Raw genomic sequence first — 18,820 nt, 5'->3', positions numbered from 1 at the left:
GTTACAGCTGAACAAGGCTTCAGGCAAGCCATGTACTGAACCAAAGCCAGAAGAATCCTTTGGCCTTGTGGCACTGATCTGAAGCCTGAGGCCTGTTACCAGCAGTGGCAGTATTGCCATTACGCCTCAGATCCCATGGGAATAGGAACTCTGGGCAAGGTAGGACTGATCCTGCTGACAAGGAAACCTGCTCCAACTTGTGCACGTGGGTTCAGGGTAAAAACACTGAAACCCAGCCCATGGCCTGGCCTGCACCAGCAGAGAATTCACAGAGAAGGAGAAGGCAGAGGTGAAGGACTGGGATTGCTCAGTGGGGAATTTCTGATGTCCCTGTGCAGGTGTCCAAGCAGGGCTGTAGTACCTGGGCCACATTCCATTTCCAGGTCCTGCAGGGCAGCACAAAGCTGCCAGAGCTGCATTCCCATGCCCCAGGGGCTCTTGGCTGCGCAGTTCCTCACTGCTCTAACGAATGCTATTCAAGGCTCCCCCCCACCCCCAGAGGAAGGTATGATCCAACACCACAGTCATTCAAAGTAGGTTTTAGTGACTGTTTTGCTCCTACTGTAATCAGCCCTGAGAGCTAATGCTTCAGTGCAGTAGCTCATACTCCAAGTATGTCCCCCTGAGCTAAACAGCACCCAGCAGCAGTCAGGAAATGATCTGCCTTCTCCTGGGCACTGCAGAAGTACCACTGAACTATCACTGAGACACCAAACCTTCACCCCTTGCCAGTGTTGAAAAGACTATAGGGATGAAAGTGCAAACTGCATTTCTTAAGTTCTGGGTTTTTTCTCTAAATTTTCAGCCACAGCAGAACCAAAGGTAGTGATTCTGAGTTAAGGGGAGAAAAAACTGTTAAGAGCCCCTCCAGCAGTGTTCCTTTCTATGCCTTTGTGCTGGCATAGTGCAAGTACCAGAATTACCTTTTATAAAAATGGTCACTTCTGATCACTGTTCATTTATTTATTAGCCAAAGTAACACACCCACAACCAACACAGCCAAACCCTGCTTTTAGAAAATTAGTAAATATGAAAAAGTTCCTCTTAATAACATTTCCCTCCCACCCTCATTCTTAAAATTACACCGTAAGTTCAGACTCAAGAACGGTATCACAAGGACGTTTTCAAAGGTCCAACCAGCACTTCATTGCAGCTGTTTTTTTCCAGACAGACACTTCACGCTGCTGCAGTATCACTTCTCTGGGGTAAACTACAGAAACTGGGATGTCACTGTTTGTACTTCTTGTCTGCTGTTTTTAGAAAGCCAGACATTCTTGAGTTGAAGCTGCTGGAGTGCAAGGCAAGTGCTCTGACCCTGTCTGAGGGTAGAACATGTCCAGGCAGCTGCTTGTGCCAGCAGGAGGGTCCTGCAAGTCCCAGTTTCCCCCCTTGCTGACCTCACCAGCCATCTCTGGAAGTGGACGGATTCTGCCCAGCAGAATTTGCAACCAGCAGTACAGAAATGCACTAAAACACACTAATACTGACAAGGTCAGGTTTCTGTTTCCATGAGCAACTCAATCCAGTTGAAGCTCACACATTCAGTAACTGTGGTACAGAACACTATCTGGGTACAAAAAATAATCATACAGTGTAGCAAGATTCAGGAGCTTAGGAATAAATTAGGAATCAGAACCACTCAACTTCTTGGGCCTGTCCCCTGGTGAACTGCAAGTTCCCGTTTGTCCCAGACAGCCTCTGTCTCACCCCTGTCTCAAGGAAGAGGTGTCTCTACAGGTCAGTCCCTCTGATCCCACAGGTTAGAAGGAGGCTGACCAGCAGCAGAGCATGGCCACAACTCAAGGGGCCAACAAGGCGGAGAAGAGTAAAAGCTGTACCTGCTTGTTAAAATGAACAGCATGTGAGCTAGTCTTGGATAGAGAAAAACACCCAAGAGGCAGATGATTTTCCTGCTACAGATGACTGTCGTCAGGGGAATGGGCTATTTTACTAGTCACCTGGTAGTGCTTAATTTTCAGGGGAGTCTCAGCATTAGATCTCACTTTGAAAATTAAAAAAAGGCAAGTAGCACTGCCTTTAACCAGTTCATCAAGTACCAACTCCAGACATCTCAGGGAGAATAGGGAGGGGTTGGAAGGGAAGAGGGATAGATGGCCAAGCCCTTCCTCTCCCCTCTGAGACAAGATTCCCACCAGGATCCCCTCCGCTGCTAGGACGACTTAAAGGGCACTTCACCAACCATTCCATGGAAGTCCTTTCCCAAAGTTGTCTTCAGTGTTGGTGTGGACCAGAGGCAAACCCTTGGGACGTGCCGGGTTAGTGCGGGCGGCTGCTGGACTCCAGGTGGGAGCGCTTCCCGGCCGCCAGGACGCCGCCGCTCTCCGCCTGCTCCGGGAACGGCCGCTTGTACGTCCGGCCGTGCCCGTTCAGTGCCCCCCGCTGCCACTTGCAGATGTCTCCGTTCAGGATGTCCTGAATGTGCTGCACGATGAGGTTTATGGCAACTGCAGAGAGGAACAGGGAATACAGGACATGAAGGCTTTCCTGGCTGAGTTATCTAGAAAATGTGGAGCATCCAGCCCTGCTCGACCCAAGTTTTAACAAGCCTGTAGGAACCCAGAGTGCCGAGAATATTTCTCTGCCTGTTTTTAAGGGTTCTTACCCCCCTGAACAACACTGTTTTAGCTTCAAACCTTGGAAAAAATTATCAACAGTCAGACAACAACTAGAAAATACAGTGGTGTGAATTAGGTGATAGACTACTATGTAAGATTGTCACAGGGTGAAAAATTTAGAGGTTTTAGGCTTCTCTTTGTAGTAAATAGATAAGAGTAAAAAATATCAAAATGGAGGATTGTTGTTGTTCTCTAGACCTTCTTCTTCTTCTACTACTCCATATTCTCCAGTAAAAGTGGTTTGGAATGACTGGATAGAAAATTCCGCAGTTCCTAGTCGTGTTACTGAATAATTGGCAGGAAAGTGAAAATAATGTACATTTTTAGTAACTATTGGTTAAAATATCTTTAAAAGGCTGTGTAAATCTTGCTGATTGGACTCACTTCTACTTTTCCTCCTTCTATGCTGTACCTGGGTCACGCTAGTGGCTCTGTTCCTCTGATAAGACTTAATAAACAACTATCTGGAAGCATTGAAAATCAAATAAAAGTCTCTGTTTATCTTTGAAACTCCTTGCAAGGACTTTCAGCAAATTCTCTCCCATCAGGAGAGACTTGATTTATGGCACGGTAAAGTGTCAAAGCCCTTAAATGAAATTCTGCCTGCTGCCTGCAAGTGAGGTCAGACCTCAACAGGTCACTTTTCCAGAGGCTTCCAAAGGCTGAGCAGCTGGTCCTCCTGATCAGGCTGAGCAGCTCCCTCCCCTCCAGCAAAAATCCCTTCCTCAGGAGCAGGCACTCAAGGCAGCAGCGTGCCTCCTGCTCTCTTCCCAACCCCAAAGGTGTCTCCCCAGGGAAATCAGGGAACCCAACTCCCTTTTACCCATGTTGTCAACTCCTCGGGGGATGATGACATCCGCATACTTCTTTGTCTGCAAAACAGAAACAGCGGTGGAGCCTGTTAATGGGAAAAGTCAGCTTCATTCCAGGAAGAAGCAACCAAAGGCCAGAAAAATGGGCAAAGGTAGAAGGTCTTGGTGCTCCAGGGTTGTAAGTTAAGGCTCTCTTTCACGGCAACAACCTAAATGAATTAACGCATCACACTGGCAAATGTGCACTGGATTTAAGGCCAGAGATTGTTCTTACTGTCTCTTTGCAGAGAGTCACCAGGTAGAAGCAGCAGGTCAGGTGTGGAGTCCTTGCTTTTACCCTTCTGAGCTGCCTTCAAACATTGCCCATTTCAGGCAAGGTCTGTTTGCCAAGAGCTCGTTTTAATCAGCATTTCGCAAGCCCTTGCTAAATCTCTGCTGAGAGCCAAGGTAACCAATGTGCATGTGAAATTCCTGCCTGCCTCTGATAACGTTTTGTTGATCTTTTCTACCATAGCACTCCTGCTTTTTCTTCCCCCACAGCTGGGAAAAACCTGGCAAATTCAGCATTTCTAAGAACTAGTTTTAAAATCCCAGAATTCCTTTGATCTAGAGCAAGAGGTGCCTGAGTTAGCCTTTTCCAACTTCTTTAACCCACATACTGGATTTTGTTCTCATAGGGTTTTTTACAAATTAATTTGATTATGTGAGCACCTAAATTGGCCCCACACTACATGCAGAACTAGAATGGTCTGCCCCAGGTTTTCACCAGTGTTCCCTTTGAGAAAGGCTGCTGGAAACCAAGCTTTTCTTTCTTCCTACAAGACTTAAGAATAAACTGAGAGTGGGAGTGTTTCATTCAGAGAGACCCATACTAAAATAGCCCCAGCAGCCAGCAGTGAGGAAACGTGCTCGAGGCATTTCCACAGTGCTTTGCCAGCAGAAGGGACCATTTCAGTTCCTTAACAACCAGCTCAAAATGGTTGAAGACATGAGGCAGGGGGGAAAGCATGGGATTTGTGAAATACAGATACCAAAAGCCACCATTGCTGCACCTACAGCAGCTAATTCCCAGGCAACCCTGCTCCTCTATCCCCTCCCAAAAAGAAAAAGACCCCACAAATTAAATTACTTAAAGGCTCCATACCGGTAAGCAGAACTCCTCAAAGGCAGGCTTGACAAACGTGGTGTACTGGGTGAGGATCTGCTCCAGGTCCCTCCCACGTTTCATATCTCGCAGAACTGGGATGAGGGATAAAAGCACTGAGTGTTGCCCCATGGTGAGGGTGGATAAGGAACAGGGCACGGCAGGGCTTTACCTCTGCGGGACAGCCGGACGTCAGAGTCCGTGTCCACAAAGAGACGGAGGTGGAACATGTCCCGAATGTCTTGATTGTAGAAAACCAGGATCCCCTCAAACAGGACGACGTCAGCGGGATAGACCACCGTCGTCTCTGCCAGCCTGCCAGGAGAGAACAGCCAGAGCACACTGTTAAACAAACAGGCCTCGTGCCACCACCAAGCGATCCATCCCCAGGCTGGGGACACCCCCACACAGCCCAGGACTTCAGGCAAAGCCAGAGCCTACCGAGAATGTGTCACGAAGTCGTACGTTGGTACATCAACCGTTCTGCCCTCAACAATGTTTTTCAGGGTTGAACGCATCAAATCGTTATCGAAGGCATCTGTGAGAGGAAAGTTTAAAGAGAAGGACTTTCAGATGCTGTTGTATCAAGCGTTCTGCTTGGATTTTTCCAGACCCAAAGGAAAAACCCTCTGCCCAGTATTCACCAAGAAAAAAGGAACTTGTGGCTTATTCTTTCCTACCAGTAGCAACACAACACTACCTGCCCAAGTGACAATGGCTGTGCTTGGTTTCAGAGATAAGGAAGAGACAGTTTGTTGTTTCTAACAACACAATGAAATAGTTGCAACTACAACACAATGAAATTAAGATCCCAAAGGTGAAGCTGGTCATTTTATAATTTTATCAACCCACTTAGTAATTGTGTAATTTTGTGCAACTTTGTTTGTCTGTTAGTCAAGAGCCAATTGGAAAACCTCAGGCATCTTTCATGGTTTCCATTACCCACCCAACAGGCACCAGACTTCAGCCGAGGGCAGCTCCCTGTCCCGCCTACAATCCACAGCACTCCCCCGGGCGAGGGGAGCAGCTGTTTGTGTGGACAAGAAATAACAGGAAAGGATTTGGGAATGATGTGGTTTATTACGGAGCCTCTCAAGAGCGGGGAATGGGCTGGGATGCTCCGCATCTCTCCATGGCTCCAGAAGGGCCGTCAGTAACAACGGGCACAAGGGTAGGGACAAACGGATGTTTTGGTGGGGGAAAGCACATTTCTGTTCTCCCAACACTTCCCACTTCCTGCACTTCCCGCAAGACCCAGCTGCGCTCCAAGCACCGACTGAACCCTGCTGGGGCCAGGATGGCGAGCGGCTCACCCGGGTGGTCGAAGTTGTACTGTCCCTTCAGCGCCTTGGCCTGCTGCTCGGCCGTCAGCACCTTGTAGAAGCTGTCCTGGCTGAGGATCAGCACCTTCCGCTGCCGCTGCTCCACCTCGTTCTGCCCCAGCAGCTCCATGATCTTCTCGCACACTGTGGACTGAGCGGCACGGGGTCTCAGGACCCCGACCCTTCCCGCGGCGCCCAGCCCGGCCCGTGCCCCGGCCCGACCTCTCCCCGGTGCCGGGACGCGGGGAGCGAGCGGCGCTCGCCCAGCCCCGGGGCCGGCACCGGCGATGTCCCGGCGGGCGCCGCGCAGCTCCCGCGCCACGCGGACCGGCCGGGGCGGGGGTCAGCCCCAGCACGGCCCGCACGGCCCCCGGCACGGCGGCCTCACCTTGCCGCTGGCGGTGCCGCCGCTGACGCCGATGAGGAAGGGCTTGGGGTGAGGCCGCTCCGCGTCCGGGCCGCCGGCGGACGCCATGGCGGGAGGAACGGCGGGGCCGGCGGGGCGGGGCCGCACGAGGGGGCGGGGTTACGAAAAGGGGCGGGGCAACAAAGGGGGCGTGGTTACGAAAGGGGGCGTGGCCCCGAAAGGGGGCGGGGTTGCGAAAGGGGGCGGGGCCACGTGCGCTGAGCGGGCCGGTCTCAGCCCCGAGGCCGGAGCGTCGGCACGGACAGATGGACGCACAGATGGATGGACGGGCGGAGGGGTGGGCAGATGGGTGGGCGGACAGATGGACGGGCACACGGACGGACAGATGGACAGCCGGACATCTCTGCCTTATTACAGACAACGCTGTCTTACCCAGGCACTTGTGTGAGCGTTTGAGTGCACGCCGGCCCCCGGGTGTGTGTGTGACACCTGCTCCCGTGTGTTTCACACCTGCACCCACGGGTGTGTTTACACCTGTAGCCAGGGGTGCACACGCAGGTGTGTGCAGAGCGCGGTACACGGGAACTGTGAAGGAACACCTGAACACCAGAGACACCAGGACACACAAATACACATACGGGTAAGACACGGACACACAGAGTGCGCACACACGTCCTGTGCGTGGGGTGTGATACAGATATCTACACACGCACGTGTTAAATATGAATAGCTATAGCTAATATACACAGAATTTTATATACATTTTGTGTATAAATAGAGCCAGAACACACACCACAGTCGACATGTAAATATAATATTCTAAAGCAAAACCAAATAATAAGTTTAAACGTGAACAAATCGCTGTGAAGCTCCGTGACCGCCCTGAGCCCAGGCCCGGCTCCATCGGCCGCGATGGACCTCGGACCCTCTGGCCGGGGGCAGCGCAGACACCCCCCCTTTGCCTCCCCGGGGTCCCGGCCCGTCCGCACCCGGAGCCCCCCAGCGCTGAGGGCCGAGGTGGCCGGCCCGGGGCGGCCCCGCCCGCAGGCCCCGGGCAAACAGCGGGTCAATGATTAACCGGCCCCGGCTGCGCTCCCGCCGCCCGCGCGGGGCCACGCTGGGCTCGGGGGCCGTACCGGGGCCGTACCGGGGCCGTACCGGGGCCGGCGGCAGTTGGAACCCCGCGGGCTCCGGCGTGAGTGGGGCCGGGAATGGGGCGCTGGGGCGGGCAGGGGACCGGGCTCTGGGGGCTCGGGGCGGCCGCGGCCCCGGGGGTGGCACAAGGGGGTCCCATGGGCAGCCCGATCCCAGCCCCGAACCTGGGGTGGGTGTGCCGGGAATGTCGCGTCCCAGCAGAACCTCCCTGTCCCCGCAGGCGTCTCCGCGGGATGGACGGTGACCCGCCAGCCGGGCCCCAGGGCCCCGGCGCCACAGCCCGGGGAGCGGAGCAGGGGGGTGGCAGCGGAGCAGCCGGGGCACTGCCCACCTCCGGCACCCGCAGCGAGCCCCCCGCGGGCCCTGGGGACAGGCCCGTGGTGGTGTCGGTGGTCACCAACTCAGCCTTCGAGGGGGCCCCGCCGCCCTACTCGCCCCCGGACCCGAAGAGCTTTCACCACCTCCACCCGCCATTCCCAGCCGGCTTCTCCCAGCAAGCGCCCGTCTTTTACCAGCCGGGGCCCGGACCGCGGTCCTTCCCAGCCCCGGGCATCCCGGCCGGGCCCCTGCCCTACACCACCGTACGTATCTCCCACCCCGATGTGTTCCTGCCCCGCTCTGCAGCGGGGGTCACCCCTCATCTCCCCTCCCGGGTTTGTGGGGTTCCGTGCGGTGCCCCCAAGTGATGCTTGAGCAGCACAGCCCGGGAGGGGAGCACACCCAGGGGGCTCGCAGCTCTGATCACCCGCCCTGTGCCGCAGTACAACGCGCAGCCGGGCGCGGGGCCGTTGCCCGCCGGCCGCGGGCAGCAGTTGCCCAAGGACTACATGGTGGAGTCAGTGCTGGTGACCCTCTTCTGCTGCCTGGTGACCGGGGTCATGGCCCTCGTCTACTCCCATGAGGTAAGGAAGGACTCACCGGGCAGCCTCGAAGCCCCTCCTGGTGCTGCGGGTCTCTTGTAACCCCTCCCCTTCTCGCCCCTGCGCCAGACCCGGGCTGCGCTCGCCCGTGGGGACGTGGCCCAGGCATACGTGGCATCCAGAAAGGCGCAGTCACTGGTCCTCTTCAGCCTCCTCTTCGGGTTGTTCGCCTCCATCACCTGGATCATCTATGTCCTGGTGTCCCTGTATCTGTGACAAGGACCCTGAGCCTCAGGGACATGATGTGTGCCGAGTACTCCTTGTGGCTCACCGCCTGGGGGGCACGGGCACGTGAAGTTGCCGCAGCCTTGTGTGGAAACGGGTGACAACGAAGTGTTATTGGGACTGCGGGGCAGCGTCCGTCCTTCCTGGCGGGCCGAGGAGCTGCCCCGGAGCCTTCAGCCATCTGCTCAGCCCTGCGAGCCCCGGCGAGGGCAGGAGGAAGCCAGACCAGATGCCGGTGCCGTGTCCTGCTGGATCCAGCTCTGGGCAGGGAGCTATGTCGGATCCAAGGGCGGGATCACGCTCCGCTCGCTGCAGGATGCTGAATCCCATTGCTGTGGGCTGTCCCTTGGAGCTGCCAGATGGGACTCTGGTGCAGAGGGAGCATCTTGTAGGATTGGGCTCGGACGTGGAGCAAAAGTAACAAGTGTGTGGGAAGCCCTCACTGGTCATTAATGATGTGAGAAGATACAAACCCATGTATGCAGTTCTGCAGTAGTTCTGCACGCACAAGTACACACACACACACACTGCATTGCCACCTTCTTGCTGCTTCCAGATTGAAATAAAGTACAGCTGTAGACAAAGCTTCTGTTTTCTCTGCACACCAAGGAGCTACATCTCCCCTTGCCATGACCTTTGTCCACCACAAAATTCAGGGTAAGTGATGCGCTGGGTGTGAGGGGGGTGGAAAGAGCGGCGCGTCCATCCCGATCGCGTCCCGCCGGAGCCGCTCCGGGCGGTGCTGTGCGAACGTGCTCGGACACACTCGGACACACTGACACACTCGGACACACTCGGACACACTCTGACACACTGTAGAAGGTGGAATACTCGCAGCCACACACACACACTGAGCCTGGGGATAAAGAGACGGGAGGGGTCCTTTGTATGGAGTTCCGAGGGGTTTATTGAGATCCCCGCCCGAAGGGATCCCAGAACAAAGAGCACAGAACACTGAGCGGTCCGGGGTTTTTATCCAGATCGGCACCGAGGGAGGGGCAGAACATCAGAGCCTATCCTTTGGGAGCCAGGGAGTGGAGAGGGAGTGGGGTGACAGACAGTGACCAGTGGGAAAGGCGAGGGGTGGAACAAGGGACCCGGGAACCAGTGGGGTATCAGGGAAAGGAGAACTATCTAGAACATGAACTTAAAAAGGGTAAAAGGGGGTGGTCTTAGACCTCTGAGCCTGCCCACCAGCGGACCTCCACTGTTCTGGGGCTCTGTGGCTTCTTGGTTATTCCTGCAGTGGATTCAACCACTGCGACAGGTAAGGTCTCCTGCTATAGCTGAAATCAGGGTTTTCCCAAGAGCAGGTGGGCGCCAGGGTTCCAGCCCATTCAGGACACTGGGGAAGGGGAGTCTCCACGTGGCCCCAGGCCCAGGGGTGCCACTGGCCGAGCTGCCTGGGGGGACAATGAGCTGTGGACAGACCCCTCCCGCTGTGCTGCGCCCGTGGGATGCGGCCCCACAGCTCAGCCCTGGCACGGGGGGCACGTGCCCAGTCAGTGTCTGGGCATTCTCCTCCTGAGCTGGCCCATGACAATTATTTCCAGAGGAATTTTGAACCCTGTCCAGGACTGAAATAGCACCGCAGAGCAGCTCGGCCGCTGCAGGGGTTATTTATAGCCCTCGGCTGCCGGCACACGGCCACTGCACGGGCTGGGCACACGCCGGGGGCTGGGCAGCCAAAACCCCTGACACGGGGGACACCGGTGCCCAGAGAAGGTGACAGGAGAAGATTTCCCCTCCCAGGTGTATGGCCTGTATTGGGGCAAAGCCATCTTGGCAGAGGGAGGGAAGAACTTTACAGTGAGAAAATAAAGGGAAAAAGAGCCATGGGCAGAGGAGAACCACAGGGAGCACATGAGAAAACACGAGGCCACACCAGTGCCAGAGGCGGATTCGATTGTCACTTTAATCCACAGACTGTGCATGCACTGTAAACAGGATCATCAGGCAGGTTCGTTACTGGTGTTTTATTTGTCTTTAATATAAAAGTTACAGGTCTGAAATGTTCGCAGGAAGATGCCACCATCGGGGTTAGTGGTAAATCTATAATACAACGGAACTGCTTGGGGGGAGAGGCCTGGGAGTGGGGCAGGGGGCTGGTGACTGGGGGCATCGCTTCTCCCCACTCCCTGCCCCAGGTGGAGAGGGGACTCACACTCTTCCCTCTCCCAAAAAAGAGGTGATGGCCTTGAGGAGGCTGCCTGCAAGATGGGAACACACTGGGTGGCCAGTCTTGCACGGGGATATTCTGGGGCTTTTGCTCCCCAGGGACTGCTCCTCGAGATCGAGGGGGGGGGGATCTCTGCTCAGCAAACCTGAAGCTGCTCCAGGCAAGGGGACCCTCCTTCAGGGTCCCTCCAGCCCTGCAAGCCTGGCCCAAGGTTGGGACATGAGCCAGGAGCTGTGGCTGGGACACTGCTCAGCTGGGGATGACAGCAGAGGAAGGGGAGAAGGCGGAGGAAAGCCGGTGGGCTCAGCCCCATCCCACTGAATGGAGTGCTGTGGCCACTGAGACCTGCTGTCCCCACGCTCCTTCAGTACTAACTGGGCTCATGGGTTCAAGTGCAGGGAAGAACCTGGAACAGCTCTGACTGGCAGGGGAGGAGGGGAACACCCTGATCACAGAATCACAGAATATGCTGACTAGAAAGGGACCCATCAAGGTCACTGCGTCCAACTCCTGCCTCTGCACAGGACACCCCAAAAATCCCACCATGTGAGAGCATTGTCCAAACGCTTCTTGATCTCAGACAGGTTTGGTGCTGTGACCACTGCCCTGGGGAGCCTCTTCAGTGCCCCACCACGCTCTGGGGGAAAGACTTTTTCCTGATATCCAGCCTAAACCTCCCCTGACTCAGCTCCAGCCGTTCCCTCAGGTCCTGCCACTGGTCACGAGTGAAGAGATCTGCACCTGCCCCTCTGCTGCCCCTTGTGAGGATGCTGAAGACCACAGTGAGGTCTCCCCTCAGTCTCCTCCAGGCTGAACAAGTGCCCTCAGCTGCTCCTCACAAGGCCCCTCCAGACCCTTCCCCATCCTTATGGCCTCCTTTGAACACTCTAATAGCTTCCTGTCTTTTTTATACTGTGGTGCCCACATTTAGTGTTGTCAGCAGATTTCCTTAGCATCCCTTCCAGTCCTGTGTCCAGGTCATTAATGAGGATGTTGAAGAGCACAGGGCCAAGGAAGGAGCCCTGTGGAACCCCAGTCACTGCCACCCTGTGAGCCCAACCCACGAGCCACCTGCTCACCCCTCACGTACCACGGTCACTCGGCTGGATGAAGACAAGCTGCCCCCTCCTGTCCCTCTGCCCTCTGAACCCCCAGGGTTGTGATTCCAGAGCCACCACCACACACGGCTCTCCTAGGAGAGCCTGGCCACAGCACCCAAGAGCTGCTCAGAGCCACCAGGGTGAAGCCCACACCACATCCTGGGTGTATTCATCAGCCTTTTCACCACCTCGCCACGCTGGGCTTTTAAAAGACCTTATTTACAAAGGAAACATGGGCATTACTTCCTGGGAAGCCTTTGGGGATTGCAAAGCCTTGGCTGGACACAACACACAGCTCCAGTGCCCTCAGTGCCATGAAAATAAACCACTTTTGAAGTGTTCTGGCTCGGACACTGTGGTTCAGCACAAAAGATTCCTGCTCCTCCTGCTCTGGGGCTGCACAGAACTGTGTTGAACCCCACACTCCCCTCCCCCAGAAGATGCCCTCGTGGGCAGGGGGTCTCTCTGTGCTTGGCCACTGTATGAGTCCCATGCCTGAATGTTGAGGGAAATAGCCAAGCTGGGTACAACCCCGGGCTGTCGCTCCCTCCTGAGGGTCAGGCAGAGCCGGCCAAGGCTTTGCAATCTGTTTGGAGAAGGAAAGGAGTGCAGCTCTGATTCACCCAGAACAAACAGAGGCTTTAGCAGGCACAGAGCTGCTATTGAGAAATAAATTAAGGATGCTCTGTGGAACTCCACGTCTCTATTCCTTGGGAGCTGCTGCCCTAAACCTGCAAGATTTTGTCAGAACCCTGTAAAAACCTGTGACCACAAGACAGGGAGATGGGAGGCTTGCAAGGCTGCTGAAACCTGCAGGGCACACTCACACCCACGATCCAGCTGCAAACCACTGGAGCAGGACAGAGAAGAGGGATGTGAAATGGCCTGGCAGGGGCTGTGCTGGGGAGGACACGCTGGGTGGGACACAGAGGGGGGACAGAAGGGCTGAATAAGGCACACTGAACAGACTGGGGTTAACACTGTGTGTGGGAAATGACACCCCTGCCTCGCCCTTCCATGCTGGGCTGTCCCTGCCCTGCTGGCACCAGCACGGCAGGACTGGGGACAGGGACCTGCTGGGGGTCCTGCCAAAGTGGGGGTCTCAAAGCACAGCACCGAGGGTCCCAACGGGGAGCCCCGGAGAAAAACATTTGGCAACAGAGAGAGGAGAGAGGAGTGGGGTGGGAGGACAGGGTGGCTCAGCTGGGCACAGGGCTCCTTCCTGGTTCCCATTTCCAACCCAGAAATGGATCCTCTGGCTCCTTCACGAGGCTCCTGCCCCTGCTCTGCAGCCAGTGCCCACTTGGCCGCCCGGAGCCTCCTTTATCCAGCACTTGGAACAACATTGTCACTGGTTGTGGATTTTGTACAGACTGGTTTGCACTTTTTTTTTCCTATAAACTCATCGGTATTCAGACATGCATCAAAAATCCCCAGGGGGTTCTAAACACTAGGTATGTACAGTCTGTATCCTACAGCATTTCCTGTGCAAAAGCTAAGTACCATCGCTAAGAGACATGGGGTCACAGACAGGTGACCCCCAGTACCCGGGCAGTCCATGTTTCCAGGTTCAGAGGGATTTACCGTTGCTTAAATAATGAGATCTGAGAGGAGGAGGGGGATGTGATGACTGGAGATGGCGGGTCCCTGCCCACATTTTCAGTGCCTCTTCCATATCTATGACCGGTGCCTTCCTCCCGTGAAGAAGGCGCCAGAGATCTGGGGTGAGCCAAGACCCCTGTAAACACAAGCAGCTCTCTGACAGCAGAGCTCCTCTGGCAGGCAGCGGGAGACGCTTCCATCCTCGTGAACACGTTGGGAAGGTGGCATTGCAGGGGAGACTCCAACCCTTGGCTTCCACGGCTGCTGCTGCCCGACGCCGCTCCGGAGATGAGTCAGTGGGTGCTGAGCTCCTGCTGCCCCTGCTTTGCGGATGGAAACAAGAGCCAGGGTACACCTGGATGCAACGGGCCAGCAAACCACCAGCACGCTTGCGTGGGACGCTCCTTCCACACAGCTCTGTCCCCGGGGTTAAAGCTGGTTCATGGCACAGAGGGACGGGAGGAGGAGGAGGGCGAGTGCAGCGAGCACCGGCCGATCTCTGCCCTCGGCGGCTGCGCCGGCGCCTCCGGCCGGCTGCGAGCACCCGGCATTCCCACCCCCAGGGATGGCTGCCAGCTGGGAGGGAGGGTGTGTCATCCAGTGGCAGGTACAAACATTGAACTCCAGTCTCATAGCTGCCCTCGGCGCCTCTGCGGAGCAATTCTCCTCGCACAACCCCTCCTCCTAGGTTTTCTCTTCCCGATCTGTTTTCCGCCTCGTGATGTTCCGAGGTTTGATTTTCAGGGACAGTTCCCACAGGGCCTCCTCAGCCAGGTGGTCGCTGAAGTCGTTGAAGAATGACACTATGTCGTCGTTCCTTTTGATGTCGTAATGTCTGGAAAACCAAAGAGGAGCTGAAGTTAAACAAGGGCTACCTGGGGACCTCTCCCAGCTTTGGGCCACCCCTGTCCTGCTCTGAGGACATCCAGCACTATGTACTCATGACAGTGCTGTCACACCACAAAGGGGAAAAACCCATCGCTGAACTGGGGGGAAAAAGGCACCTATCACACAGAAATCAGCACTTGGATCTGCTGCCTCTGCTGCAAGACAGCACTGAAGAAAACCCCAAATATCCCAGAGAACACAGGAACCAGCAATGGCAAAACTTGTCTGGATCTCAAAACTAATATCAGAATAATGTCCTCACAATGTTTATCCAACCTAGAGAGGGAAGGAGACTGATTAGAGCCCTGTTGCTCCCAGCTCTCCTTACATCTCCCTTCCCCCTTGCACGGGGGCTTCCATGTCCAAGCTCCCCGCCCCAATCCCCACGGTGGTGCCCCAAAGCCAGCTCAGAGCCCCCACTGCTGCACTTACACTTGCTGGAAGCACCTCATGCTGTCCAGGATGTTAAACTGCTGCCAGCGCTTGGAAAAGTTCACTTTGCTGTCAATGTAATCAGGGTTTCCCAGATGGACAAAGGTCAGGTCCTGCAGAATCAGGCCTCTGAAAGAGGGAAAGGGGCAGCAGGCCAAGGGAGTAGGCAAATAGACACAGAGGTTAGTCACACAAGGCAGGGTGGCCAGCCAAAAGGCAGCCCAACAACAGCCTCCCACTGCCACCAAAATGGCAACCTTATCCAGAGGGAAACATTCCCCAGCAGCACATCCAAAGATGCAAACACCCCCAGCTGGCCACCCTGGCCCAGACAAATTGCTCCAGAGAGGGCCTGTGGGCTGACGTGGCACAGTGCTGCCTTACCCCAGATGCTGGGCAAAAGGCAAGGGCTGAGCTCAGCAGCAGCTGCTGAGAAATCCTTGAAGGAACCATTCTAATGTGTGGAAGCAATGGCAGAGGAAGGAACTGCCCACTCACAGGTAGGGGATGCAGGGGGGCTCCACGTCGGCCAGGGCTGCCCGGTAGGCGCGGAAGGACGAGGAGCTGTCGATCAGGGTGCAGTACTCAGCCAGGCCCTGCAGGACACAAATCCTGTGGTGACACCTGTCTTTGCTGCTGCAAACCCATTTGCTTTGTCACCTCCCCCCAGAGAGCCGCACAGAGCAGGGAGGTAATATCATCCTGCAAACACCTCCAGCTGATTTCCTCAGCCCGACCCTGGGGTGTTCACGCAGAACATCGCTGCCTTCAGCCTCCCCAAGCCTTGGGCTGCAGGAGGAGGAAGAGGAGGAGGAGGCTGTTGTCCCCTGTGGCTGTGCTGGCACTCGTGCAGCTCAGAAGGCCCAGCCACGCTGCAGGCCTCCAGCACTGTGGCATTTTACCCGCTGCAGAGCAGTCATCCACCATCCCTCCACCCCGGGACACTGCTGAGCTGTTAAACCACTCAGATGTTTCACACATAACCACACTTACCCTTCTCCCAAAGATCACAGCCCCCACTGCTCCTCACCTCTGAGGTTTGCTTCTGCCACTCCAGCCTTCGGATGGGTGCAGAATCCAGTGCAGAAAGAATGGCCAGATAGGAATTAAAATTATTCAGCTTTCGTAAGTGCTGTAAAGAAGGAGAATATTCCAGTTACTTGAGAGCTCTGAAAAGCCTTCTAGCATCAAACAGCTCTACCAAGCAGAGGGCCCCACTCCCCTGCTCCTTTAAGCAGCAGTGTGTGTGATTCACAGGAAAAACCAAGCTGATACCTTCATAATCTTTATAAATTTAAGGAGCAGCCTCTCTCGGTCCTGGGCTTTCTCTTGTAGCATAATTATTGAACGGACCCTGGAAGACAGACAGAATAAAAGATAAACCTACTTAAGCAGAGCTCAGATTTCCTCATGTTTCATTAAGAAAACTCATCACTGACAGGGATGAGCCAATACTAAAAAGTTCACAATACCTCCAACTTAAATGGAGCATTCTAATCCACAGCAAAGACAGGGCAATTTCACAGAGTGCGTTTATTTGCATGGGGAATGTTTGTTTCAAGGGCTCAGTGATACTGATAATTATTTCCTCTGGGTTACAAGGCCTTCCACAATCCTCCAGAATTTTATTTCTGCTGTGCTCTGGGGGTCTTTGATAAGTGCTCTGCATCTACTTCCAGGCCAAAAATACATATTATCCCATTTGTAACAAAGGAACCCAAGCCTACGAGGAATATCTGGAATATTTGCAAGGCATTGGAAGTTAAGCACAGTTCAGTGCCATGGCTGTTCTGAGCTCCTTACCAGTAGGACATGTTATTAAAGTGCTCTGTGAACTGTGTCAGGTTGGGGCTCTTCTCTTCATTTTGTTCCTTTGCCCAAAGCAAAACTTCTGGGATCTGCCAAGGAAGAAGAGGAGAGAGGTGGGAAAACACCACATATTAAAACGGGATTTCTACCCCAAGATTCCGAGCTGCAGCCTGTGTTCACAGCCACTTGCTGACACAAGATCAGCTGTGCCCTACAATCCAGCAGGTGTCTGGGAGAGCTGGCAGGGAATACCAGAAATTGCAGAGGGTCCAATCCCTCCCACTGCCCTCAGCCCATCCTTATCTCTGTACCTCGATTTTATAGAAGAGTTCAGCATCCAGCAGGGTCAGCTGCTCGGCTATTTCATGACTGTGGAAATCATGCAGTGTCCCTGGCCTGTGAAAAACAAGGAGGAAGTACAAAGGCTCAGAAAATGTGACCTGTTTTCTTATCTTTCTCGTATTTCGAACTGAGGAAACTCTTGTGTTCCCAGGGAAGGGATGCCCTGGCTCTCAGAGGACCAAGACATGGTTATGTGCACCTTCCCTCACCTGGCTGCCACGCCTCGGGCCGCGAGAGGTTTGATGGAGTTGGCGTAGCTCAGCATTTTCTTCTGGTCCACTTTGTCCAGGATGTTCTTGCGCAGCACTCTGGCCAGGCTCAGCTCCCCACTGCACACCAGCCGGAACACCAGGTCCATCAGCAGCTTCAGGATTTCCTCCGTCAATTCCACCAAGCTGAGAGGAAGATGGAAAATCCAGGGCTAAGACACCAAACTCTGGGGTTTGTATCTGTACTGAGTGTCACTGCTCTTTCCTACAAGCAGAATTGGGTGACTGGAATTCCTCTTCTTCCCAGCTCTTCCTTTCCCAGAGATTCCCCTTTTACTTGTTATTTTAAAACCACTGACCCAGTTAGGACACACAGGAAGAACCTGTTCTTCCAACACAAGGGTTCAGCACTACAGGTGTCTCGCTGGTCAGGGTCGGGGATTTCAGCTGTCATTACAGATAGGGTTAAAAAAACATATATTCCCTAAAAACCACATTTTCCCAGCTGCCAGATTTCTGTGTGTTACTGACCCTGCATCCCAGAATGAAGAAGGCAACTCACCACAGCTCATCCACCACTCGCACCAGCACAAAGAAGGTGTTCTTACTGACTCGCTTCTTGAACGTGTCCGGGAAGTGGCAAAACTTCTCATATGTTGGTTGCAAATTAAAGAATCAACTCAGTGTGGCCAGACCAGCATCAGTGCAATTCCCAGCTGCCTTGAGGAACCATAAGATCATTGACTGGTTTGGGGTGGAAGGGACCTTAATAATCATCCAGTTCCACTGCCTCCCATGGGCAGGGACACCTTCCACTGTTCCAGGTTGCTCGGAGCTCCATCCAGCCTTGCCTTGAACACTTCCAGGGATGGGGCAGCCACATTAGAACACCACACTGTTCTGTCCTGATGGAAACTGGTGTTCGATTTCCAGGAGATAAGGGACACTGATATGGCTCTAATTAAGATGGTATTAAACTGACACCAGCTGCTGGTAGCAGGGGGTGTCAGGAGGTGCTTTCACCTGGCAGAATTCAGAGCAGGTGTACCCTGAAACTGTTCTCTCTAAGGTGGAATTTAATGAGCAGCACTCCCCTGCAGTGATCTCCCCCACTGGTCTGTGGCATCTGGTCTCAACAGATCTCAGATGTCATCTCTACCTTCCTTGCTGCCCAATCTGCTGCAATGAGGACAGTGACAGGGGAGACAGCACAGGTTGAAAAACCTTCTGCCAGGTGGCCAAAGGGACAGAGGACAAGGTTATCAGTAAGTCAGCACTGGCAGGGGCCTGCAGGGATACCCCAGATGGGATTGTCACCTGGGCTGAGCCGTGCCGTGCCCTTGGCCGCCGGTCCCAGGCGGAGCAGCGGCTCTGCTGCAGATGGCACTGATGAGCTGCAGCAGGACACGCTGACGTCAGGCTCCCTCTGACGTGGGTGCACAGCACCAGAGCCCACGGGGCCTCGGCACTGCCCGGACCCAAACCCTGCCCTGCTCCGCTGGCAGGGAAAGGAGCCACGGGAAAGGGGCCAAGGGCAAGGAATGGCAGCAGGCTGCTCAGGGAGAGGCCTTCTCCATCCTCTGCCAGGAATGCTCACCCTGCACATCAGGGCCCTGCCTTGTTACCAGCTACAAGCTCAGTTCAGGACTGGGAGGCCAAGAGCACAGCATCTTCATGG

At 54.8% G+C, this 18,820-nt stretch overlaps 3 protein-coding genes across 10 annotated transcripts in view; 1 reads left to right on the top strand and 2 right to left on the bottom strand.

Moving 5' to 3' along the window:
* Window positions 1-948: 948 nt before the first annotated feature.
* On the bottom strand, window positions 949-6,428 carry LOC121672694 (uridine-cytidine kinase 1). Its single transcript, XM_042045448.1, has 7 exons — window positions 6,303-6,428; window positions 5,906-6,065; window positions 5,034-5,130; window positions 4,765-4,907; window positions 4,593-4,687; window positions 3,460-3,508; window positions 949-2,465 (listed from the first exon to the last, which is right to left on the bottom strand). The coding sequence occupies exons 1-7, from the start codon at window positions 6,387-6,389 to the stop codon at window positions 2,278-2,280; spliced, it is 819 nt and encodes a 272-aa protein (XP_041901382.1). The 5' UTR covers window positions 6,390-6,428; the 3' UTR covers window positions 949-2,277.
* Window positions 6,429-7,335: 907 nt separating this feature from the next.
* On the top strand, window positions 7,336-9,160 carry LOC121672691 (proline rich transmembrane protein 1B-like). The gene is given in 5 exon segments (XM_042045444.1): window positions 7,336-7,476; window positions 7,657-7,668; window positions 7,670-8,017; window positions 8,198-8,338; window positions 8,426-9,160. Coding segments are annotated over 5 exon segments (774 nt in total). The 5' UTR covers window positions 7,336-7,350; the 3' UTR covers window positions 8,573-9,160.
* Window positions 9,161-10,472: 1,312 nt separating this feature from the next.
* LOC121672690 (rap guanine nucleotide exchange factor 1-like) overlaps window positions 10,473-18,820 on the bottom strand; it is a 53,125-nt gene continuing 44,777 nt past the window's right edge. For all 8 annotated transcript variants that reach the window (XM_042045436.1, XM_042045438.1, XM_042045440.1 and 5 more), the window contains 9 exons: window positions 17,705-17,797; window positions 17,143-17,328; window positions 16,903-16,987; window positions 16,586-16,680; window positions 16,058-16,136; window positions 15,813-15,914; window positions 15,281-15,378; window positions 14,783-14,911; window positions 10,473-14,297 (listed from right to left, as the gene is read on the bottom strand). In XM_042045436.1, coding sequence (XP_041901370.1) covers window positions 14,147-14,297; window positions 14,783-14,911; window positions 15,281-15,378; window positions 15,813-15,914; window positions 16,058-16,136; window positions 16,586-16,680; window positions 16,903-16,987; window positions 17,143-17,328; window positions 17,705-17,797 — 1,018 coding nt within the window. In that variant the 3' untranslated portion in view covers window positions 10,473-14,146. The remainder of the gene's footprint in view (window positions 14,298-14,782; window positions 14,912-15,280; window positions 15,379-15,812; window positions 15,915-16,057; window positions 16,137-16,585; window positions 16,681-16,902; window positions 16,988-17,142; window positions 17,329-17,704; window positions 17,798-18,820) is intronic.

The sequence above is a fragment of the Corvus kubaryi genome, unplaced genomic scaffold (genome assembly GCF_017639235.1).
Source record: "Corvus kubaryi isolate FWS band 111438036 unplaced genomic scaffold, C.kubaryi_AGA036_p1.0 64865, whole genome shotgun sequence".
In the NCBI taxonomy this organism is placed as follows: Eukaryota; Metazoa; Chordata; class Aves; order Passeriformes; family Corvidae; genus Corvus; species Corvus kubaryi.
The sequence above is the reverse complement of the archived record's forward strand: the minus strand, read 5'-3'. Positions and strand labels throughout refer to the sequence as shown.